The sequence below is a fragment of the Phascolarctos cinereus genome, unplaced genomic scaffold (genome assembly GCF_003287225.1).
Source record: "Phascolarctos cinereus isolate Bilbo 61053 unplaced genomic scaffold, phaCin_HiC Scaffold_3;HRSCAF=262, whole genome shotgun sequence".
NCBI classification, from domain to species: Eukaryota; Metazoa; Chordata; class Mammalia; order Diprotodontia; family Phascolarctidae; genus Phascolarctos; species Phascolarctos cinereus.
In genome coordinates this window covers 162051069-162077954 of record NW_027555736.1, presented here as the reverse complement: position 1 = coordinate 162077954, position 26886 = coordinate 162051069, and the positions used below count along the sequence as shown (strand labels likewise).

Here is a 26886-nt window from a genome sequence, read left to right as displayed (position 1 = left end):
ATGGATAGACCTAGTTCTAGGGTGAGCAAGTGCAAACCGTCTGGCCTAATGCAGTCACCCAGGCTGACTCCCAAACAATTCTCCACCTATTCTCCTTTCCTTCATACTGCTGGCTATAATCAGCCACCTGCCACTTCTTGAGGAAGAGAGGATGTTCAGGCAAGGTCACAACAGCCATAAAGGTCCCTACTCTAAATTCAGACAGTCAATCAATGAACATTTAAGTACTAGGGATACAAAAAGAGGCAAAAGACAATCCCTGCTCACAATCTAATGGGGGAGACAAGAAGCAAATAAATATGTTCAGACAAACTATTTACAGGAGAAATAGGAAATAATTAACAGAAAGAAGGCACTAGGATTAAGAGGGATTGGGATTAATTTTTAAAAAATAAAGAAAAAAAGTACACCACAAAAAAAAAAGGATTGGGAAAGGTTTTCTTTAGGAGATGAAATTTTTGTTGAAGCTTTGAAGGAAGCCAGGGAAGTCAATAGGTGGAGATGAGGAGGAAGAGTATTTCAAATATGGAGGTCAGCCAGAAAAAGTAGAGATGAGAGTTAGAGTATCTTTTTCAAGAAAAAGTCAAAAGGCCAGCGTCACTGGATTGAAGAGCACATGTCAGGGAGTAAGGTGTAAAAAGACTAGAAAGGTTGGAGGGTGCTAGCTTATGAAGGGCTTTGAATGATGAAGAAGGATTTTGCATTTGATCCTGGGGGTAATAGCCATTAAAATTTATTTGGAGGAGGGGGAATGACATGGAAGTGAGTCAGGAAAATTTTGGTGGCTGAATGGAGGATAGATTGGAGTAGGGAGAGACTTGAGGCTCGCAGACTCACCAGCGGACTTTTGTAATTATCCAGGTGTGAGGAGGTGAGGGCCTCCCCAACGGTGGTAGCAGCATCAGAGAAAAGAAGGGGGTATATATGAGAGATTTTGCAAATCAATAGGCTATGGCAATAGATTGGATATGGAAGGGGGGGCAAGAGATAGTGAGGAGTTGAGGATAATTCCTAGGTTTCGAGAGCCCAAGGAATCAGGAGGATATTGTTGCCATCTACAGTAATAGGGAAGTTAGGAGGCAAAGAAGATTTAGGGGGAAAGATAATGAGTTCTGTTTTAGATATGTTGCATTTAAGATGTCTAGTGGACATCTAATTCAAGATATCTGAAAAGCTATTGAGATTGGAGATCAGTAGAGAGATTGGGGGAAGAAAGGTAAATTTGTGAATCATTGTTATAAAGATGGTAATTGAATCCATGAGAGTGATGAGATTACCAGATGAAGTAGTATAGAAGCAGAAGAGAAGGGGGCCCAGAATGGAACCCTGTGGGACCCCTATGGTTAGAGGCAGTGTTTTAGATGAAGTTATAGCAAAGGAAACTTAGAAGTAGTCAGATAAGTGGGAGAAGAACCAGGAGAGAGTGATGTCCCAAAACCCTAGAGAGAAGAGAGTACCAAGGAGGGAAGGGAGAACTGATGAGATTATCATAAGAACTGATGAGATTATCAAGCAAGTTAGTACAGGAGAAAAAGAGAAAAGGGCTCAGAACAGAGCTTTAGTGGATACCTATCATTAGCAGGCATGACCTAGATGAAGATCCAACAAAGGAGACTGAGGAGTAGGCAAACAGGTAAGAGGAAAGCCGAGAGAGAAGAGGGTGATCAACAGTGTCAAAGGCTGCAGAGAGGTGAGGAAGGATGAAGACTGAGAAAAGTCCATTAGATTTAGCAATTAAGAGACCACTGGTAACTTTGAAGGGAACAATTTTGGTTGAATTCAGAGATTGGAAGCCAGACTGCAGAAAGTTGAGAAGAGAGTGAGAGGAGAAATGGAAGCATCAATTATAGATAGTCTCATTAAGGAGTTTAGCTACAAAAGGGAGGAGATATATAAAATGATATCTTGCAGGGATGGACAGATCAAATAAGGATTTTTTAAAGGATGAGAGAGAAATGGGCATGTTTGTAGGCAGCAGGGAGGCAGCCAAGAGGCAAAAGGGGAATAAAGATTAGTGAGAGAGGAGGAATGATAGAGGGAGAAATCTGCTAGAGACAAGGGGGTGCCATCTTGCTAGCTCCATGGACGAGAACTGAAGGTCTAATCTGGAAGTCTCCTGAATATCTTGTGCTGGATCTGTCTGTTGCCCCAACTAGGTCCAAGGGTATGGGGTGAGGAGAAGGGGCGGGATGTTTGCAGTTCTGTGGTATTCCTCAGTTTTCTGATCCAGTTCATTATAGTCTTGGACAGCCTAGTTCAGTTCAAACTTCTTTATTCCTTAAGCTTCCTCCTTGAACTGTTTGGAGTTCAGTCAAGGTGTAGGAAGAGATGGGAAAGAGGATATGCAAGGCAGAATCGTCCTTCTTGTGTACCTGTACATCTCTAGAACTGAAATTGGGCCCCCTCACCTCCTAGCCCAATTCTAATTTAATTCCCCGTAATGCCATAGAACCAATTTCTTAGTTTCAGTCTGGCCAAATTCAGGATTATGTTCAACTAGGGACATCCAGTGAGTAATTTTCCCATGAATTGCTACACCAGTCCACACATCACCATGTTTTGTCTATTGCTGAGTACCCAGGACAAAGGTGGAAGGAGAGGGGCTAGGGGCTATTAAGAGAAACAAGAAAGAAGGGTAAGGAAGAGGTAGAGTGGCCGAATGTTTAAATGGAACAAGTTGAGAATAATTATGAAGTAATGAAAAGTTCAGGGAGAGGCTTTTTTCAAAACCCTAGTGAAATATTGCTAAGAGACCCAAGACCTGCTTATTTCAAAGTGTATTTACATTTTTGAGTGTGAGATGGCTTAGATAATTTCAAAACCCCATTCCAGAATCCGTACCCCTAAATCCCCATTTTTAGACATTCCATGCTCTTAAAATCTACCTAATAATCTGGACCTTCAGAAATTTCAATTAGTTTTGATCTTTGAAAATATGAACATGCAGCCCGACTTGCCACTTGAAATCCCTCTCAAGTTACTCACCTCATAGTTCACCTTAAGTCACCCTGGAATGGATTTACCAAAGTCTTATATTTGACTTCCCTGTTGTACTTCTCTCTCCTTATGACAAGAAGAGGGAAAGGGCATTCATTGTTGGTTTAGCTGAATTGCTAAATTCAATAGAATGCAGAAATCCATAATTAGAGCTTGTACTCTGTTACAACTTTGTTCCAAAGGCATAATTGGGAGCTGAAACTAATATAGCATGGTAAGTAACAGACAGAAGTACCAAAGTGCATTCCTACTGAGAATCCACTGGGTGATGACCAAGAACCCTTTACAAACAAGGCACCGGATAAATGAGAAGTAGTCAATAAAGCTCTGCTAAGTATAATTCCATCAGGTATCACTTATGAAAAAATAGAAGATTCGAAGGAGCATGTAACAAATCAGGCAAATGTACAATGTAATAAAGTGGGAATAGCTCTAGTTTGGAACCAGAGAACCTGGATCGGAATCCCTACTTATGTGACCCTTGGACAAGTCCTTGCCCATTTCAGAGTCTCAATTTCTTCACCTGCAAAATAACAGTATTAGACTAGAAGATGATTTTTTAAAAAGGAAACACACATTGATTTAGCTAAGCACTTTACAAGTATTATCTTATTTGATCTTCATAACAACCTGGAGAGGTAAGTGTTGTTAGCCTTATTTTATAACTGAGGAAACTGAGGCAGACAGACACATTAAGTGACTTACCCAGAATCACCTAGCTAGTAAGTGTCTGAGCCTGGATTTGAACTCACGTCTTCCTGATTCCAGCCCATCACTCTGTCCTATGATTCCATGAAATGACTTGCATGTAAATTTAAGGGTAAGAAGTGGGACACTTCTAAAAAATGAGTTTACTTTTATATTGCACTTTTCTATTTACAAAAAGCCTTACTCCCAAACCCTATGAAGTAAGTAATGCAGGTATTATTATCATCCCCATTTTATAGATGAGGAAACTGAAACTCAGATTAAATTAAGATCAATTAAATGGCAGACACAAGAATATGAAACCAAGGGGAGAAAGGATTATGTGCCATGATAAAATCTCATTGTAATAATCCCCAGAAAAACTTCCAAACAAAATAATTTTAGTAGGAAAGTCCCAGTAGTTTTTATGTAAATGAGAGGCAGTATGATTCCCCAGCCTAAACTTTGAGTCAGAAAATCTAGATGTGTGTCTCAACACTACCTCTTATTAGCTATTTGATCTTGGTCAGATCACACACCCTCTCTGAAACTCAGTTTCCTTATAATAATAATATCTGTCCTGACTACCGCACAGGGTCGTTGTGAAAATCAGATGATATAATGGATAAGACAATGTTTATTAAACTGTATGGCATTGTATAAACATAAGTGGCATATTGTCCAAATGAAATATTCAGATCAATGGCAGTGAATTTGAGTAGAATACCAGCAACACAATCCTAGTGTTCATGACCTAAATTATTTAACACTATCCTCCTTGTAAAATAGTAATCCTGTAGATAAAAAATATGGGCAAATAAAGCTTTGAAAAAAGTTGATAGAATGGGGCAGCTAGGTGGCGCAGTGGATAGAGCACTGGCCCTGAATTCAGAAGGATGTGAGTTCAAATCCAGCCTCAGACACGTAACACTTACTAGCTGTGTGACCCTGGGCAAGGCACTTAACCCCATTGCCTAGCCAAAAAAAAGAAAAAAAGAAAAAGAAAAAAGTTGGTAGAAAAGTATTTATACTACAAAGAGAAGGTGGATACATAGAGACCTGGGGGTGGGGGTGGGGGGTGGGGGGGAGAGAGTGCACAATCTTTTCAGACCAGAAAAAAAAATTAAACTACAGACCTAGAAATTTGTGAAGATCTTTTCATGTTTAGTGAGTAGTCATTTTTCATAGAGTTATATCCCCATCTTGTGGTGTTTTCAAAAACTGCTTCTAAAACTCTTTCTAGCGACGATGGGAAAACTTAACAACATATAAATTCAAACAAATGGAGTAACCCTTAGTTTCTGCTAGAGGAGAGAAGAGGAGAGAAATGCAGTTGTAATGTCTGTAACACACACACACATACACACACACACACCCCTGACCTCTAGGTGGGCCCTTCATCTTCATTATTTCCTATGTTTTATTTCCTCTCTCTAATTCGTCACTAAGTACTTTGTGCCTCACTATTAAAAATGTTTTCCCTCAATTTAATCCAAAAATGCTTACAATTTTTTTAAAAGTTGAGGAATTATTGTGATGTCCAATTAGGTAATTCATTTGGACTTGCAACCAATTGTAACAAGCAATGAAAAAAATAATCGGATTACGATTGTCATCTTCAGTTTATGTATTATCCAAATCAAATGAATTTATTAAACACCTGCTCTGTGCAAAACACATAAAAGTCCTGGGCCTACAAAGACAAAATGAAAACTAATCACTGCCTTCAAGAAGCTTTCATTGTACTAGGAAATACAACATGTAAATAGCTAGAGAAATACTAAATCATTTGAGGGAAAGATCAATAACTGTAAAGGAGAATCAGTGGGCAGCTTAGAGTGTTGGACTGGAGTCAGTGACACCTGAATTCAAATCTGTCCTCAGATACTAGCTAGTTATGTGGCCTTGGGCAAGTCACGTCACCTGTCTGCCTCAGTTTCCTTATCTGTAAAATGAGAATAATAATAATAATAGCATCTACTTTCCAAGGTTGTCATGAGGATAAAATGAGATGATATTTGTAAAACACTTTGCAAATCTTAACATGCCATGTAAATGCTATTATTGTTGTTATTATTATCAGAAGCTGATTACATGAGAAATTGATATTATTGTTATTACCTGAATTGGACCTTGAGGAAAGTTAGGGCTTCTAGAAGACAGAGGTAAGAGGACAGTGCATTCTAGGCATGGAGGAGCCCTGTATAAAGCCACAGAAGTGGAAGTTGTAATGCTGCATTTAGGGAAAGTAGGCCAATCTGGATGGAATGTAGAGTATGTGAAAACGGAGAGTATTCAATAAGCATGAAAAGGTAGGCCAAAACTAGATCATCAAGGGGTTTAAATGCCAAGTAGAAATGTCCGTGTTTTTCTCTTGAGGCAACAGGGAGCCTCTGAACATTTCTGAGTCTAGGGGTGACATGGTCAGACTTGTGCTTTAGGAAGAGATCAAACTGACCAATTTGTGGAGTTTAATTTTATTGATTTTTTCCAGTTTTCACCCATAGGAGACACATTCAATGATTATTTTAGTTAATATCAAGTCATTTAATTTTTGAAAACTCCATTTGATTATTTATCTGTGTTAAAAGAGAAATATTTTAGTGAACATTTGGTCTAACTTCATCATTCTACCAAAAGGTAAAGCAATTTGCTTAAGGTCATTTAATTAGATTAGTGCCCAAGCAAGCATTAAGATCTCAGAGGGTCTCCTGTCTCCAAGGCTCCTTCCATTACATCATGCTGACTCCCTTACAGACATTCAGTAGAATACAAGAAGCACTAAATATTAGCCTAGGTTTTACTTTTCTTCCCATTTCTCTTTTCTCTTCTTCATAAATGATTTGCCCAGTTTCTTCAATCTGGAAAGGTTAGGAGGTCAGGTGGCAAGCACATGTTAACTGATCTTCACTTTTAAACTTTCTATATATGAGGATAACTCTGATGACATTGTGTGAAGCAGAGTCTTCTGCAGTTGGGTAGACTGTTACAAATTGACCAGTTTTTTTGTTTTTAGCCTTTTAAAAGCCACGATATACCTATTCTTTTTTTCATTATGCTTGTTAGTTATTTGAATTATATATTATGAAAGTAAATGTTTTCCCTTCTTTCTTGGTATGTCTTCTCTGTGTATATATGTATGTATATGTCTGTTCACAAACCAGAGACAGCAGTTGGGAACGGCTGTAGAAATGGAAATTGCTCAGATGCTTGAGGAGAACTCAATGATTCTTAAGTTTGGATACCAGTTTACAAAACAAGGGCCAAGAACCAGGGTAGCAGCTGCTATCACAAAGAATAATGATCTAGGTAAAATACCATAATTTTAACAATGGTTATTGTGTTGCTTTTTAGATGCTTTGCATGTAATGGATGATAGGATGTTAAAAACTATAACAACATGGTGGCTCTTTTTAGACAATTCCATCTTTACATTTCAGATACATACTTTAATAGATAACCATTTCTATTACCCTCAGAGTCATTTAGTAGTACTTCACCAAATTCATTGATAATAGAATCATCCCAATACTCAATGCTTATGGTTCACATAAACCAAGTGTTCTTAGCTTGGGTTCCATGAACTTGTTGGGTTTTTCCTAATGTTTTGATAACTATTTTTTAATTTTATTGATTTCACATAATCCAATGTAGTATATTTCATGCATTTCAAAATATTATTTGGAGAAGGGGTCCACAGGCTTCCCTGGGCTGACAAAGGGGTCTAGGACACAGGAAAGGTTAAGAATCCTTGACTTAAACCATACCATCAAAATAAGAATTTCATCTCTTCTTACCAAATAACCTTTGGTTTTCATCTTATTTTCTTTTTTTTTTAAATATCTTATTTAACTGTACCTTGTAGGTGTTTAACAAATGTTTATTGACTCAAATTAAATGCATTAATATTTATACATAGTCCTTGGCTATCTGTACCAGAGGAGGGGAACAGGAAGTTATTTCCTAAATCACTTACATTTGACTTTTAGGACTAATATTTGTTCTTGCATTTGAATATCGATATGTTTGATCTGGGGAATTCACAAACAAAATAATTAAGTCGCTGTGAAGATCCAACTTAGAAGTGCCTAAAATGGTATGAGAACGTCCAAGCAGCCTCCCCACTTAGCTTTCCTCTGTTCTCCATTTAATGCTGGAGGTGGATAGCACTACTTTCATGCTAGTAAGCACTGGCTAAAATATTCCTACTCTTTTCCTTTAATCTTGTTAGCCCTCTGAAATATATCTTTTATAAAATTGGTGAAGTAATTTAGGTTTTTTGCCTAAGAAGGGCAACCTCAAAACTAGGTCTTCTTATCTTTTGATAGTCTATGAAATGTAATTAAAATTAATAGATTAGCAATTAAAAGAGTTATTTAAAACAGAGTGTCTAATGCCATAAGGAAGTCAGAAGGAGAACAGTGTGAGTAGCCCTAGTAAAGAAAAAGAGAGTTCATTGGGTTATGACTCTTGCTCCTGATGCATGAAATTTTAGAGAATCAAAAAGCTGCTAACATTTAAGTTAAAGTCAGTTTTAGATCAGCCGTAAGATCCAGAGTTCCCTGCACTCTCCTCTGATAATTTTTAAAGGGTAATTAATGGGAAAGTTGCAAACATGTTTAAATTTACCTTAATAGTCCCTGATGCATTTACATGAAAATATAGAAAGGGAAGGAAAGGGAAGCAGTACCTACTATGAGCCAGGCACTGTGTGAAGTACCTTTACAAACATTATCTCACTTGATCCTTACAACTACCCTGTGAAGTAGGTACTGTTATTGTCCCCGAGGCAAACAGAAGTTAAGTTACTGGCTCAGGGTCACACAGCTAATAAACATCCAAGGCTAGACTTAAACTCAGGTCTTCCTGACCGAGACCCAGCATTCTAGCTACTGCGCCACCAGTTGCCTCAAGTAATTCCGAAACAATTTTTTTCTTAGTATAGAAGTGTGTTTATCAGAGTTCATCTTTCTCTCAATGGGGACAAGACTTCCACTAGAAGTCAAAAATCTCTCAGACTTTTTTTAGTGGGGTGGATGGCTTACAGTTTGATGAAGAGGCCCAAATCTTTCGGAGTCTTAGAGGCTGACTTCTGACAATAGTTTTAATACAGCATTGAATAAAAAAATGAATTTCATCAGCAAGAAATTGCCATTTCCCCGTTTATTCTCCAGTCTTTGTATTGTTTTGCCTGTGACCATTTTTTTTCTTTTTTAACAGTTTAGTAGCTGGGTTTTTTTTTTAACTATTCCTTTCTCTCTTCTTCCAACTTCAAGAGGCCTATACCACACGGTAGATGAATCGGTAATAACCTCTACAATTGCCAGGTCTCTCCGAAAGTCTTTATTTATTTTCTAAGAGTTCATTTGACGGTTTGTTTTTTTTTTTTTAGCGATGTGTTGTTAGTTCTTGGAGTTGCTTTTCATTTTAGACTGCACTTTCCTTTGTTCTGTGTAAATGATCCTATTTTGTCACGAGTTTGGATGGTCCTTGAAATGCTTGACTTTCACACCAGCAGCCGTTGCAGTATCTTTAGCAGTCATCAAAGTATGCTCTTTAAGAACTGTAATGTTTCCACTTTTCCTTGGACTAACATCTATTTTTTTAAAACCACAGAATTAAAAACTGGACAAAAGATAGCTGGCCCACTTGTGTGTGCCACTAAATTTATAGTACTCAGCTGATGAAAAGCTAACAAAAGTCAAGTAATCAGCTCAGGGGGGTATCATGTGACCAAGGTTCTGAGTCATCCTACTTTCATAATAGCCCCCACACACGCATGACCATTGCTTTTACAAAATGAAATCATATAGAAATCATGGCTTGTCCCAAGTAATTTGTACATTATTATCAACTCATATGTTGCTTTGCTATCTCTTCAAAAATCTCTGAGAAACTGATGGCATCCTTGATGAAGGCATCAGAAGGGAGCAGTCAGGTTCTTGTAAACAGTATTCTACAGCAGACCACATCTTTACAGTCACACAATTGCCTGAATAGTATGAGGAATACAAGGTCCCGTTTGACTATAAAGAGCCATGCTAGAGCAAAAATATTGGCTTAAATACTTCAGCCATATGTCTTGTATTCATATGGAAGTAATACAAGATTCCTTCACAGAATCACAGAATCTGAGAGTTGAATGAGACCTTGGTGACCACCTAGTACAAACAGTACCTGAAGAGAATTCCCAATATAATATACCCAACGAATGGTCAGGCAGCTAGGTGGCATAGTGGATAGATCTCCAGGCTTGGAGTCAGGAAGACTCATCTTCCCAAGTTTAAATTGGGCCTCAGACGCTTACTAGCTATGTGACCCTGGACAAGTCCATTAAACCTATTTGCCTCAGTTTCCTCATTTGTAAAATGAGCTGGAGAAGGAAATGGCAAACCACTCCGTATGTTTGCCAAGAAGAGTCAGACACTACTGAAATGACTGAACAACAATAAATAGTCATCAAACCTCTATTTGAAGACACACACACACACACACCCCTAAATGAAGGGTAACTATTACCTCTCAAGACAGATTATTCCACTTTTGGGCAACTCTAATTATTAGGATGTTTTTTTCCTGATCTCAAAACTAAAGATACCTGTTTGCTGCTTCCACTCATAGCTTCTGGTTCTGTCTGTGGGGCCAAACAGAGTAAATTTAATCCCTCTTTAACATAGCAGCCTTCCAACTCTTGAAGATAACTATCATATCCTTCCTCTCCCAATGCTGTCTTCTCCAGGTTAAATATCCCCAATCCCTTCAACCAGTCCTCAAATGATAGGCTTTTCACCGTGTTGGTTGCTCTCCTCCAGATGCTCTCTACCCTATCAAAGTCCTTAAACTGAGGAGCCTCATACCACACACAGTATTCTATATGTGGCCTTACTTGGGTAGAAAATAGAAGAACTCTCACCTCCTTATTCCTGGAAGTCATGCCTCTCATAATTCAGCCCAAAATCACTTCACATTTTTGGCTGCTATATTACACTGTTTGCAGTCCACTAAAACACTCAGAACTTTTTCAGACAAATTGCTGTCTAACCAATGCTTCTTCCATTCTGTACTTACGAAGCTGATTTTTTGAACCAAAGTATAAGACTTTATATTTATTGCTGTTGAATGTCATCTTATTAGATTCAGTCTAATAATCTGGTTTGTCATGGCCTTTTTGGATCCTGACCCTGTTATTTAGTATGTTAGCTATCCCTCCTAACTTAGCGTCATCTGCAAATCTGATGAGAATATATATACCTCTATCCAAGTCATTGATAAAAATGTTAAGCAACACAGGATCAAGCAGAGATCCCTGGAGCACTCCCCTGGAGACCTTTTAGGTTGTCATTGAAACATTAACAATTACTCTTTGAATCTGACTATTCAACCATTCTGTGGCAAGAGCCACTGATGGGTAGCTGACATGCTCCACTGGGGGAAGGGGATGGAGAGAAACAAGCACTTATATAGTGTTTATTACATGCTAGGAACTATGCTGAAAGCTTTACAACTATTAGCATCATTTGATCCTCACAATAACCCTGAGAGGTAGGTGCTATTATTATCTACATATTACAGTTGCAGAAACTGAGGCAAACAGTTTAAGTGACTTGCCCATGGTCATATAAATAGTAAATGTCTGACGCCAGATTTGATCTCAGGTCTTTCTGACTCTAGACCTAGCACTCTGTTCACTGCACCACCTCCACCTGTCTCCATTGGTATACAGGCAATGTCAAGAGATCTAGAAGAACAACTCGGCATGTTAGGCAGACCCCCTGTGGAAGATTTATATGGGGACATGGGCAAGTACTGCATGGAATCATTACCATTGGAGGGAGTCCCTACATTGATGAGATTACAGATGACCTGAAGTATCAGAAAATTCAAAAAACAATAGTATAGTATTTTTATGAAACAGAAAGGTTGAATCCATGAGCATAGTGAGTGGTAAAGGCAGAGAAGTGCTTCTAGAAATCATCTGGCAACATGGTAGGCAGGAAAGAGAGAATGGTTTTCTGTCTGAATGAGCTGCCATTAAAGGTGCCCTAATTGTGGTGACTGGAAAACACCCACCAGAATAACACAAATAATTTGAAACAAGGAAACACTTACCTGTCAAGTTTGCGTTAAAATTACTTATTGAAAGCAAAAGATTGTTGATTAACCAACCATTCCCTTCTTCTTCTAATCTTCATTGTCCAAAGCCCAACCATGAAGCTTAAGGCAATTTTTTTCATGTAAGACATTTTGAAACCTAGCATCTCTCTAAGTTGATGCATTTTTATAGCTAATAGTTGATTTCAAAGAGTAAAACCGCATGTCCCAGTTGAACCTCACAGTAGGTAATTTTGACTGTTTTTGGACTTTTGCACCAGATTTTCAAGGTGAAGGTGTGTTCTTTGTACCCTTGAATACAGTTGGCCAACTACAATTTAGAAAGAAAAAAAAAGTTGAGGCAAAATTGAGTAGCACAATTTCTCAAAAGACTCTGAATGATGGTACTTAGGACTTGAAATTATTTATTTAATTTTGTAGTGGTCTGCCCTTTATCACAAAGAAATAGAAGAAATAGCAACCTTGGTGTGGTCTAACTCTGGCTCCCTTAAGGGAGATAGCCTGGTAAAGTAGAAAGTATTGGACTTAGAACCAGAGGATCCAGGTTCAAATTCTGATTATTCCACTTATTATTTTTGTGACCTTGAACAAGTCATTTTAACCTCTCTGGACCTCAGTTTTTACAGTAAAATGAGCAGGGTTGGACTTGGCCTCTTAAGGGTCGTTCCAGGGGCTCCAAGTCTATCACAGAGTCAGAGAAATTGCTATGAATGGAGATGACATTCCCTAATGGACCTCCATGTCAGGCTGGTCTTAGCTTCAAACCTAGCTTGTGTCAGGAGCTGAACCCTTTCTGCAGGGGACATATTAATTAGTTTAATCAGTAATAGACCAAAAATGTACCAATTAACTTTCATCAGAAGATGTAACCCTACCTTGGAGGCTGTTGAGTGTGATATACACAGCATACACAGAACTTGTCATTCCTAAATCATAAAAGGCAGTGTAGATGGGCTTTCTACACTGCATGCTGTATCCCCATGAAAGATTTGTCACTATAAATTATTTGAGAGCTCTACTATTTTTTTTTCCAGAAAAGTAGGTAAAGAACTTACAGAGTCAATAGTGGCTTTGCAGAAAGCAAACAATCTGAATTAGCCAGGTTATATGAAATCTGAAATTGCTAGGGACAGTACATATCAGATACAGACTTCAGTAGAGAAGCAAAAGAAAGCCTTTTATACCTTCAGTAAAATCACAGCAGCTTGGGGTCTTTAAAAATACTATGCAGTTTTACAAATGCCATCCAGCCCTCCCCTTATTCATTCAGTCCTGGTCCAGCTTATAGTTTATCTTCGGTTCTCTATGTATTTGAGAAATGAGGCCTTTATCAGAAACATTGGCTGTAAAAATTGTTTCCCAGCTTTCTTCTTTCCTTCTAATCTTGGTTGCATTGATTTTGTTTGTGCAAAAACTTTTTTTAATTTAATGTAATCAAAATTATCCATTTTGCATTTCATAACGTTTTCTAAATCTTGCTTGGTCATACAATCTTCCCTTCTCCATAGATCTGACAGGTAAACTATTCCGTTCTCTCCTAATTTGCTTATGGTATCATCCCTTGTGTCTAAAACATGTACCCATTTCGACCTTATCTGTATAGGGTGTGAGTATGATTAATTTTCAGTACCCGTCCAAGATACATGTCCCGATTTCCTGACTCAATGAATTGTTCATACATCTGCTTGCAGTAGTATGAGCAGTGTATTACATGCTTCATCTACTTGGATTTTCCTCGGTGGATTACTAGACTCATTTCTTCTGAGCAGCTGCAGATTTCACTGAGGAAACTACATAGTGTTCTAGAGTTAATGCAATCAACCCAATGTTATCTGAAAGTGGGGTCATCTGCTGGACTTTAGCATCTAGGAAATCTTTCTTCCTTTTGTGGATTGTGTTCAAAACAACCTCTATAACAGAGGTGTCAAACTCAGGCCTGATCTGACTCCCAAGTTCCACCAAACCAGATTAAAATGTAATTGGGCAATGAGTAACAACAAAATATAATACAACATAGATAATGTTAATTTCTGATTTCCTAAGTTACTTTGCCTCCCCCAAAATGTTTCTATTTGAATTTGATACCATAAGCAGACATATTTGGTGCCCTGGTTTTTTTGGTTTATTTAATACACATAATCAATGGAAAATTAAACTAAATTCTGTCTAGGATTATATCCCTTAAGTAACCCTTTGTATGATGGTAACACATACATAGGAATACTTTGTTGGAGGAAAGTCTTTAAAGCTATATTTTGCTCTGTTGAGTCAAATGCTTTTAAAAAATCAAACTCAATTTTCAGATTACTATTAAAGATTCAGGGGCCCTATGACAGTAATTTGTTATGTAATCCTCAAAATTGGTGCCTGGTGACAAGTATTCTAGGTAATTTCAGTAAGAGAAAGAGTTATTAATATCATCCTGGTTTCTCTCTTGCACTTCCCACTTCAAGCACTCATAATTATAACTGTGTAAGACCCACATCTAGATCAGGGGTTCTTAATCTTTTTTTTTTTTTGGTGTCATGGAATCCCTTTGGTAGCCTGGTGAAGCCTATAGATGGACCCCTTCCCAGAATAATGTTTTTAAATTCATAAAATACATAGGATAACAAAGGAAATATTGAATTAGTTCACAGACCCCAGGTTAAAAACCTGTGTTCTAGGACTTAGCATAGTGCCTTGAACATAGGAGGTGTTTAATAAATGTTTATTGACTTGACTGGATACTTAATATTAAATATTCTGATGTCATGAGCATAAAGTGCTACTTTCATCAGTCTTGTGTTGGGTAAAAGAGCTTTTGCTATATAGCTTACCTTAATTATATACTAGTAGGATGTCAGAATTGTGTTTTAACCTTGATCTGTGGTCTTGGGGCTGAGAGAATCACTTTGTTTACAACTCCTTAGGTGACATAATGACTGTGGACCAGCAAGAGTTAAGAGGCAAAAAAAAAGTTGAAGTTTTCTTGGATGATCAGAATCACTATCAGGATAAGACATTTTAAAACACAAAGTAATTAATTTGATTAATTGCTTGGACAGAAAATTTTAAATGAAAAGAGGGCAGCTTAGCGAGTGTTCTCATAATCTCAGAGACATACCATCCCTTCGCTGTGTTGAAGTGGAGAGTAAGGAGAAGTTGAGTTGGGAGTAGTGTGGAGAAGCTAGACCAAGGGTGGGGAACCTGCAAGTCTCAATGTGGCCGGCTAGGTCCTCAAGTGCGGCCCTGTGACTGAATCCAAACTTCACAGAACAAATCCCCTTAATAAAAGGATTTGTTCTATAAAACTTGGACTCAGTCAAAAGGCTGCATGCAAGGACTTAAAAGACTACGTGTGGCCTCAAGGCCACAGGTTCCCCACCCCTGAGCTAGACCTTCCTTCTGGCTCCTCCTGAATGGAAATACAGTATGAAACACTCTGCATTGCCAGAATTCTAATGTAAATATTAAAATGCATCTCAAAATCATTTTTTTAAACATTCAGATGATACTGTCATCCATAGGCTCCGATAACTGAGAATTCTGATCACTACAATCTAAATGTATATAGGATATTGTATAGGACTGCTATTTTGTGTGTGAATACTTAAAATCTGAAATGCTTTGCCAATAGTAAATTTATTCTCCTTAAATTTATTTTTCATTTATTTTAATTTGTCTTTGGCCTAGTTCGCAAGAAACGAGTAGAAGGTGACCGGCGATAACCCAACCATCGGGAGAAGTGTGGCTCTGCCTAAGGCAGCTAGCTGTTAAGATCGAAACCTTAAACTCTTGCCCCAGCGAGACCATTTTTGCAAAGGTCATTCATTTCCGTTAATAGCTTACTCTTTATTCACACCACTAATATGTTAACTTTATTTTGTTTGTGTGTGTGTGTGTAACATTATTTCTCTCTGATGAATAATGTGCACATATTTTTTATTTTCATCATGTGTGATTCTGGCATGCACAGTGAACAGTGGATTGATAGACTTTAGTTGAGTGGCAGTCACCAAGAATGACATTAACTGCCTTCGTATAGGAATTTCTTGCCCAATTTATTCAGTGTAATCAACTTGTTACTTCCCACAGAAGTTCATTTTTAACCACAAAGGGGATTTTAGTACATAAGGTATGTTTTTAGGTATAGTTGTTTTCATCAAGCCCTAGCTCTGTTTACATACACTGCTTTGAGTTAGGCTAATTGTTACAGAGACATTCTGCTGACATAACAAAAGAAATGTGCCAGTATTGCCAACCCTATATTGGGTGAGAGTATGAAAGGATTCCACAGGACTGGAAAATTATTGAAAGAGCATGCCCTACCTATGGTGGGCCAGTAGTATCATCATCACATATGGAGGAGCATCACTTTACCTTTAACAGCCTTAGGAAAACAACTACAAAGTATTTACCAGCCCACAAATATGTTATTTACCAGCCAAAAGATCAACAAGTAGTGAAATGAATTAAAACTCCCATCACTACTTGTCCAGCATAAATTATTTCTTACTGTCAACCAATGATCATGATTTGAAAAGTTGTTTTAACACTTTTCAAAATAGTTTTTAACATTTTAACAAAAGGTAAAAGCTTTTTGGAGCTCTGCATTCCTTTTAAATTCACCATACTACTGCTCACCAAGATTTTCTTTGAACTGCACTTTTGAGATGCACTGTTTGGACTAATTATAAACCTCTGTGGCTTTGTCTACATAGTGCCAAAACAACAGAATGAAAAGTGAAAAAATCAGATCAGTTCTGTTTTGTCTCCCCAGTACCAAAGATCGAGCTATTTGGGAACACACCACTTGTCATCTAGATGTTTCCCATAGTGCAGACATAGCCTATGAGAATACAAGTGACTTAACTGGATATTTAATCTGCATAATGCTTTTAACCTAATCATTCAGTACTAAATGAAAGAAAAGCACGCTACAGCGACAAGGGTAGGCACCCTTGGGCATTGGTGCTACTGAGTGGCATCTGAGGCATTCTGCAGCTCCTCTCCATGCATATTCTTTTTTTCCTCTTTTCTTTCCTTGTCTCCCATTTCTTCTATTTTTCCCTCTAACTTTCTTTTTCCTCCTCTTCCTTCCTTCCTGATTTTTCCTTATCCCCTGACTAAGCCTGGGCCTTGCCGGTATTACCAGGTGACACACACAGAGACCAAATTCAGAATTTTAATTCTGTGGCCAATTATCTCTGCCATGTGGACACAATTTTTCTCGGTAGCATTAAGATAAGTTAATGAGAAAATACAGATATGTTGTGTTACAGCTCTTAATTTGTAGAATACTGGATCAACATTTAGTACACAGTCTTTTTTTTTTAATTAAGTACTTCTAATCATTATGTCTTGTGTTATCCTTATCCTTTGTTACCTGGGTCTTCAAAACAGTTCAAAATTAGAGTTATGGTCAGCATGTATGCTGAAATTTATAGACATTTTCATCTGTTAAATGAAGCAGTTGGATTTAAGCTCTTTAAGGTTAAAAAAAATTTTTTGATAGTTTTAGCATGAAATGAAATTGAGCTATGTGCCCCAAAATCAGTGGGATTTTCATAATCACCCTGATGTTCCCTTTCCAACTTTGCTGAACATCACAAAGTCCCCAGGGCCAGTGAGTAGAGAAAACCCACCTCCATTCTAGAAGTCACCATTTCTTATGTAGAATCACTACTGGAAGCCAGCAGCCTCTACTTTTCACCAGCCATCAACTATCGCAACATAGAGGCTAACTAAACAAATGTCTAAGCCTACTGTCATCTTTAAACTAAAAATAAAGGCAGTGTTGCCTAATGGGCTGGAGTTACTAGGCTTGGGGTAAGAAAGATCTAAGTATAAGTCCAGTCTCAAGAGACTTAGTAATTGTATGAACTTAGGCAAGTCCAGATACCTCTCTGAGCCTCAATATCCTTATCTGTAAAAGAATGGTGTTTAATACAAGCACAGGGTTGTATGTGGCTCAAATGAGACAATGTGTGTAAAGCATTTTGCAAACCTTAAAAGCATCGTATCCATGTCAGTTATTATTATTCAGTATATATGCTGACACCCTTGTTCTACCCTCACGCAAAAAAAAAAAAATTTTAAAAACAGGCTTCACCTCAGACCAACTTTCCATCAGTCGAGAGTTGAGGAAAACACAATTATTCCCTAGCCAGAAGTGAAACAAGTTATAATCTGTGTACCCTGCATGAATGAGCTAATGACATTTTGCATGATGGTCTTATAAAAATTCAGATAACCAGCCTGAATTTACCATGTTCTAGGCACTGTGGGAAATATACAGTATCACCCTCAAGTAACCTGTAGTTTAGTCTTGAAAGGACCTTTGCATTTCTTTGTGGGTCATTCGGTTGTAGAGGTGGGGGAAATGTTGCCAACACTTTGTATCTACCAGATTGAGGGCAGGGATTGTGCCTTACCTGCACTCTGTATTGCTCCCATCACAGTGTAATGGGTGCTTAATATATCTTTTTTGGATTTACTTTAGTAGAAATTTAGATATATACTTGATACCCAGCAGGTGTTGCTATGGAGGATAGTTTAACAGAGGAGAATTCTCCCCCTCTCTGGATTGGAGAAATAAATAGAACTGATTCTGCCTTATCACACCTGTCTCCACCCATTGGCGCTGGCTCAAGTTGTGACCTTCACTTGAGGTCCTTAGCTCTAGTCCCTCCTCCTTCTCTCCTGGGTGTGAGGGAACAGAAGGCGGGGAGAAGTGTTGCGATAGAAAAAGCCCAAAGAACCTTTGTTCAAAACAACCTCTCAATTAGTTCGTGAGGGTTTTAACCTACTATAAGGGTCCCAGTACCACGTGGCTTTTTTTCTCTGCAAAGTTTAAAAGGTTAAAAATACAGATTATTCATAAAATTCATAAAGTCCCCACAAAATATTTCAGTTACCAGACTGCAGGTGGGATGTTTAAGTTAGTTGAATTCTGTCTAGTCAATTATTCTCAGACTTCCCCTCCCCTCCTTATCAAATTCTATAGCAAGAATATCAACTCAGGACATAATGAAATGATCTGTATCCAGGAAACCATCATTAAAAATACAAATAACCAGTAAGCAAAAAAGTTGAATGTGGCCAAGAAACACTTAGTAATCACTATGCCAGCCATTACACAAAAGAGTAAAACGGAAGAGAATAATCAAAATTCTGTAGAATTTCTGAAGTCTGATTGCACATCCAAAGCTTATAGTTTCCTCTCCTTCTATAATTACATAGGTCCTGGAAAAGGGAAGGTCAAAATAACTGTTTTTCCACCATAAAGCAACCATTATTATCCCTTAATTCCCCATATTCCTTCCTACCTCAAATATTCCAATTACTTCCTCCTAAAAAAACAAAAACAAAAATAAAAACAACTAAGGTCATAAGAGATGCCAGAACTGGAAAAATAATGGTGTGGCATTAGCAAGGGAAGCTTAGCAAAACTTGATAAGGAATAGGGGAATCATATTCTTAGCAGGAGTTAGGCCTCCTCTGAGTGAATGGCAAGTCTATAAAGGCATGTTTTGAATCCATTTGGAGGAGAAAAAAGGTGTTAGCCAACAACCCCACCCCCACCCCCCATTCCTCTCCTTCAGCCATGGATCTATTTATTTTCTGGTTTGAATATTTAGAAAACTGATTGGGGATTTTTGAGGGAAGGCTAATTGCCTAATGGCAAAACTAATAGCAGCTCAGTTTCACTCCCCGCTGAGCTATTTCCTGCCTGCTGTACAAACAGCTATTATTGCACCATCAGTTGAAAAAGGGACTAACAACAGTAAACTTTAGATTTGCAGCCTGATCCCAAGCACAGATCTTTCCAGGAAACCTCTCATTCAAAGACATGCAAAAGGCTCCTCTTTCCCTCTTTCACTCATTGGCACTGGAAAAAAGGGAAAACACCTGAAACTTCCCACCGTCATTTTCATTTTGAGCCTAAAGACTGCTTATCAAGTGGGGTTGACCCTTCATCCAGGGGTGGATGACCTGGATAGTGAGACTAAAGGAGACCTTGGCATGGTTTATTTAAAGGAACTAGGGATATTTCACCTGGAAAAGAGAAGACATGAATGATTGAGGGAAGAGGGCCTACCTAGCAAGGTTGCTGGGTTCAGATATCTGAAAGATTGTCATGTGGAAGAGGTAGACTCTTGGCTCCTGATCACAGATTTTGCTGTGGGTGGGAATTTACAAGGGAAGCTGATTTTGATTCAAACATAAGGAAACACTTTCAAACAATTAAAGTTGTCCCAAAATGGAATTGGCTGCCACAGTGAATTCCCGCATCGTGATAGGTCTCAAAATGGGAACTGAATGTTCAGTCCTTGGGGGTGTAGATAGGATTTATGATGTGAATAAGGAATGAACTAGATAATCTTCCAACTCTTTCAATCTGATCTCTTATTCCACAACCTGCTGGGCCTCTTCCTCATCCCCACAGTTGTCAATCTTTAATGGTAAATAAGGTAAGGATTGGCAGACTAGGATAAGTTCATCTGAGGTCAAGGTTTGGTTTGGGAAATCGAAATTGGTAAACTTACTCATTTTACATTAAGCCCACAAGTAGAACCCATTATTTTTCAAAGGCAGGAAGTCTTTTAAGACATATACACAGTGATATGTTGTATTTATTTCTTTTTTAAAAATCACTTGTGTCACTTTGAATAGGGTTGTGGGAGAAAACCCACACAGAGAGGGCCTACATGTGACTGTGCATCTGGTCCTCCTGTCAGCCCTGTCTATTTCTCCCAAGTATGATTGGTTTCTAGGAATGAATGGGGTAAGAAGATAGTCTCTTCTTCCTTTTCTTCCTTTTTTCTATCCTTGACCTGGTTTTGTTTCCCATATGGTATTAAAAGTCAATCTGCCTAGAATAAGCCCTATTCTGATACATGAAGGAAGAAGACAGCTGTAATAGGAATTTGGGTCCTGGGCCAAGGGTTGGGGAGAGGAACAGAAAGGGGATGAGGGGAAGAGAGAATCGAAAAACAGAACGTAGTTTGTAATGTGGCCCTGTTATCCTCCTTTTGTTATCGAGCTCCAGGAGAGCTCTCCTTACCCAGCAGCCTCATTACAGGTGCTAGCTCTGGTGCTAAAAGGGAAAAACTTGCCCATCTTATGTCTGATTAGGTTTTGCCCTATCATAGCAGCCACCTCATTATCACCAGCAGTCAAGCTTTGGTCCTGATAGTGTTCTGCCACCACCAAGACCGCCAGCCCTATATGAAGATCTCTATTCCATCACCATTCTATGGAAGAAATGGGAAAGTAAGTGGTTATTTATGAGTCAGAAAAGAAAGGTACTTTTGAATTGGGGTTCAGATCATCAGTGCAGTCAGTAATAAAAGGATGAAGCTTTCATGCTGGCTAGTAACAGCGTATATAATTAGCTATTTATTCACACTAATGGAAGAGAAGCAGTGGCATAGATAACCTAAAATATAAACAAATACAAACATTACCTTTTCTTTCCATACTTATAAAATGAAGATAATAATGCTTACACTACCTAGCTTACATGGTGATTTTGAAAATGTCTAATTTCTAATTGCCCTATTTATTCACACAATTCCCTTTATCCCTTTTAAGTAGATATTTTAGCACTAAATGAGATAATAAATGTGAAATGCTTTAAAAATAATGCTATACAAATGCAAGGCAGTATGATATTTAGTGTTAAGATGCATTATATTTTTGTAACAAATCTACCTTCCTCACTGTCATATTTATTTGCTTAGGTTCCCTTATTGCTTTCCTAGCAGAAATGTTTGTTACTATATAGAGAGGGTTAACAATTAAGGCAGCATAAGTTCTAATCCTAGTCTTGCCACTTACTAGCCCTTTGCCTGGGTCTCGGTTTCTCTCACTTGTCAAATGAATTAAAATAGAATTAAAATTTTTCTAGCTCTTATTTGATTATTTTCACTTACTTGCTCTGCTTCTTTGGATAGAAGAGAACCCAGGAGAACCTGATACAGTATCATTTCCCTCCTAATAGAGCCTCTGAAAGTTTGATAAGAGGACAAAATATAAAAAGCAGTCAAGAGACATTCTTTCAGTAAAAAGGATCTTTTAACCCTCTCCTGTGGCTTTTACCAAATCTTGAAGGGATTTCTAACAAGCACACTGCCAAGGAGGAAATCATGTGGATGGAAAAAATAATATTTTTTCCTTCAAGTTAGGAGATAGTATGGCAGCATGAAAAGATTTGAAAATATATAAGAGTAAAAATCTTCCATTACAATTAAACATAGCATGTAATCTCTTTTTCATATCAATTATTTTACAAGTCCTGAGCACACGTTAGCTAGTTAGGGTTTGAGATGATGGGAAAGGAATAAGGAAGAGGCCTACATAAACTATACGGTGAAAATGGAATGTGTGTGAATCATACTTATAAGGAATCTTTGTTTTAGAACCAAATATTGCTAGTGACAATCTTTAATTTTAAAATATATATGTATTCTAATTTCAAACTATTATTTCCTTCAGCACAAGTTTCTTTAAAATCTGTAATATTCCTGAAATTATTTTTAATTGAGCCTTTGGTTATATTTCAATCGCTTCATCAGATCAAGAGAAACAAACATAAAGCATCTTAACCCACCAATATATGCATGCTGCTCTGTAATAGTATAATCCATTTGGATGCTTTGTGATATATGGCAATGTGAACCTGTATTATTTTTTTGACCAGAACAAAGGAAATGGTACTGTGATGAACTGTCTGAAGTTACATAAGCAGCAGTGTATGATTGTGTTATTATTGGGCTAGCTTGCTCTTGGAAAATCCATGGAGTCTCACTTTCCTTTTCATTTATAAAATTGACCCACCTTACATAAACAACTAATTTTAGTCATTAATGAGTTAAAGGCCATTTTGCCATTAGTTGTGGAGATAGTGAAGTTGGACAAAGGTTAGAGAGCAAATGTATGATGTAAAAAGTATAAAATAAATCATTGGCTTGATCTGTGGAGGGTTTATGAAAAGACGATGAAGAAGAACCACACAAGAGGTATGGAGAAGGTGCCCATACTAGTAAAATAACAGATCCATAAAGCAAATTATCCTGAAAAGATTCTAATTGATTAAAACAGGTAAACAATTTTATGACCCCTTAAGACATTAACCAGGCCCAATACTCAACAGAATATGAAATACTTAGTCAAAATTTCTCTGCCATCAAAGGTTTAATATTGTATTTATTTGTTCCAAATAAAAACTTAGAGAAAATTTGGGGTTATTAACATGTCCTTTAAAAATGAAACAAAGGTCCAAGTGTGTCTAGATAATCTTTGTATGTATCATTTCATGTTATTTCTTCTTTTTTCCCAAATAAAATGCCCATGTGAAAGTAAAGGCTTGTCTTTGTGTTTGTGTATAGCAAAATGTGAAATGGTATGTTAATTGTACTTACAAGCTCCTCAAGGGCAGGAATGATTTTGTGGGAAGAGCACTGGATTAAGAGATCAGAACACCTGGATTCTTTCTAATCCTGTCACTTGCTAGCTGGGTAACTTTGCGTCATTTTCTTTCACTGAGCCTCAGTTTTCTTATCTGCAATATGAAAATGATAAGTGTGTGGAGTGAGGGAGGGAGTGGAAATGGAATTCTCTGCCCTTACTATCTCACAGGACCCAATAAGATCATAGCTCTAGAGTTGCAAGGAACCTCAGAGGGCATGTAGTCTAAGCCCTCATTTTACAGATGAAACCCAGGGAGGTTACTTGATATGTCCAAGCTAAACAGGTATTAAGCATCAGAGACAGAATTGGCATCTAGGTTCAATTCAATAATCATTTATTTGTTTGTTTTTCTTTTTTGGCTAGGCAATGGGGTTAAGTGACTTGCCCAGGGTCACACAGCTAGTAAGTGTCAAATATCTGAGGCTAGATTTGAACTCAGGTCCTCCTGAATCTAGGGCCGGTGCTCTATCCACTTCACCACCTAGTTGCCCCTCAATAAACATTTATTAAGTGCCTGATATGTAGGCACTGTGCTAAGCACTGGAGATACAAAAAAGAGGAAAAAGATAGTTCCTGCCCTCAAAGAGCTTATAATCTAAAGGGGGAGACAACACATAAATATATACAAAGCAAGCTATATGCTGGATAAATAGGAAATAATTAACAGAGGAAAGGCACTGGAATTAAGAGAGGTTAGGGAAGGCTTCCTGTAGAAGGTGGGATTTTAGTTGGGACTTAAATGAAGCCAAGAAGGTCTGTAGCTGGAGGAAGGGCATTCCAGGATGATTCCAGAATCATTGCCTATTTTTCCCTATTGTACCACATGACTTCCTTAAAAAACATTGCCGGATTCAGAGTCTAGAGGGCTACCATGGAGCTTCCATACAATTATCACAAAAGTGCTTTCTAAATTGTGAAGTATTTTATAAATGAAAGGTGTTTTTATTTATATTCACTTTACCCTACCCACACCTCCCTAAATACTTAGGGGGAAGGCTCAGTAAATGGATGTGGAATGAATGAAAGAAAACCAAACAGAAAATACCATTTATTTTTATGACATACCAGGTAAGTGATCTTCTAGTCTCTGCTTGAAATCCACCATAAAGGGGAATACACTACCTTCTGAGGAAGCCCATCTCACTCTTCGTAGCTTAAGGTTTTTCCTCACATTAAACTGGAAGAAAGAAAGGAGGAAAGACATTACTATTTTCCAGGGCTCACACATTCCTACTACATGTTTACTCAAGCACAAGAGCTTCGTGTAGTTAAGTACATCCTGTAGATTGTACCCTGACAGGCCTTTTCTGTAAATGGACTAACCTTGTTTTCCTGGACCCATTCTCCCAAGTCCTTTGAATCCTAAGTAAAGGTCAATCAAATTCATTTGATTCATTTGCATTTGCCTACACGTTCTTATCACACTGACTCCTACGATGGCCACAAATCTTCTGAATAAAGGGGATGTGTGCAATCTTGTGGAGGAACTTGAACACAAGCCAAAGGTGTCAGTGTTCCTCTCTTTCCGCAGCCCCTCCAACACTATTTCCAAATTTTGTCATTTTTGCCAATTCACTAGGTATCAGGTAAAATCTCAGTATTGTTTTAATGTTCATTTCTCTTATTATTAGTCATTTGAAGCATCTTTCATGTAATGGTTAATAATTTACAATTGTTTTGAAAACTGTCTATTCATGTTCGTTCCTGATTGGCTAAAAATGCTTCCCTTACCAATAGTTACAAAGTAAAAACTCCTTCCATTTTTCTCTAATTTGTTTTTATGATGTGAACTTTTATATCTAGGTTGATTATCCTTTTTATTCCTTGCTCTTGACATTTGACTAGTTCATTTCTTTTTCTGGTCATATATCTCTTGTATGATATTTTTCCACCTACTTTTAACATGCAAGCCATAACAAAGAATCCTGGGTTAAGAGTCTCTCCAATGGTTTTCTACAAATGTAAAAGACCCAATATTTATCTGGAACAAACTCCTAAATGTAGTGCATATAGGCTCTGGACCTACTCTCCTAACTTCCATTCCCATTGACAAACTGGATCCTCAAAGCAAGGCTGGCTTGATTTCTCTTTAGGATTCTAGGGGTAGCCTTGAGTGGTGGGGATTGTCTTTCTAATGCTATAGGTTGGGAGTTCCCATGGATGTACTTATCCCCATGATTATAGAAATTAATTAGGCAGACAGTTTTTAGCAAGGGATTATTTATTAAGGTAGTATAGTAAGATCAATTGATATAAACAATCCCCCCCAAAAGTCTATGACAAACTCTTCCACTACTACCTACTGGATCCAAAGGAAAATGAGTTGAAGGTTAAAGACTGCATGTAGTAAGGAGCAATTAACTCATAACTCTTGGCTGCTGGAAGTCCCTTTTCCCCCTTTGTCCCCTTTGTGGGGAATTCAGGAAATTCCCCTTAAGCATGTTGCAGTGATTCTGCTGGGCTCCTTCTAGAGCCTAGAAGCTGCTTTTCTATATTGCATCTCTTCTGTTCTTGGCTCCTGATGTAGACATTGCTACAGGCCACTGCTGCTCCAGTGATAATGATGCTGGGACATTGACAGGAAGGAGGAAAGTTCAAATTTCCCCATGCCATTTGATGCCTGTACGGTTCTCCTCATCTTCCAGTGAATATCTTGAATTAATTTTTTTAAGGTATTGACTGATTTGATCTCCTTACTGTCCAAGGGACTCTCAGAAATCTCCAGCACCACAATTCAAGAGCATTGATTCTGCAGCACCCAGCTTTCTTTACTATATCTCTCACAGCTATACATTGCTACTGGAAAGACCATAACTTTGACTGATCTGGACCTTTGTTGACAAGGTAATGTCTCTGCTTCTTAGTATGCTCTCATGCTGCAGTCACTGCCTGAAGTGACCTTTGAGCCCAAGAATGTAAAATCTGACACTGCTTCCATTTTTTTTCTGTTTGGCAGGAAGTAATGGGACCAGTTGCCAAAATCTTACACTCTCTTCTTTCACCCTAATTAAGAGGCTTCTTAATTCTTCTTCACTTTTTGCCATCAAAGTGGTATCATCTGTACATCTGAGATTATTGCTATTTCCCCCAACAACCTTAATTCCACTTTTGATTCATACAGCCTGGCATTTTGCATGACACACTCTGCATGTAAGTTATATAAATAAGGTGAAGGTATACAGCCTTGTCGTACTCCTTTTCCAATCTTAAACCAATCAATTGTTCCATGTTTGATTCTAACTGTTGCTTCGTGGCCCTGATTACAAGTTCCTCAGGTGACATGTAAGATGATCTATTCCCCTCTCTTTGAGGACTTTCCCCTCCACCACGACAAGGCAGTAATCCAGGCAGGGATCAAGTCCCTCAGCCAATTGAAATGAAGTTCCTGTTGGCTGTAGAGTGTCTAGGTCCTGTTCACACCTAGTGAATGAGGTAGATTTGTTTATTGCCTGATAAATGTATCAAGACTAGGTGGGATAGGGTAATTTAGGTCCTATCCTTACACTTTATCAGGCCTAAGTGGAATGAGGTGATTTCAACTCCACAATTTTAAAAGTGTTTGTAAATATATCCAGAATAAATATAAGGTCACAAAATTTTTAGATAAGTTGTTCTAAACCAAGTTAACATATG

General features: G+C 37.9%; 1 protein-coding gene across 2 annotated transcripts in view; it reads left to right on the top strand.

Moving 5' to 3' along the window:
- Positions 1–23146, top strand: part of TMOD2 (tropomodulin 2) — a 57304-nt gene extending 34158 nt beyond the window's left edge. For both annotated transcript variants that reach the window (XM_020980850.2, XM_020980867.2), the window contains exons 9-10: positions 6849–6993; positions 15472–23146. In XM_020980850.2, the coding sequence (XP_020836509.1) occupies positions 6849–6993; positions 15472–15506 (180 nt within the window). In that variant the 3' untranslated portion in view covers positions 15507–23146. The remainder of the gene's footprint in view (positions 1–6848; positions 6994–15471) is intronic.
- Positions 23147–26886: the final 3740 nt, after the last annotated feature.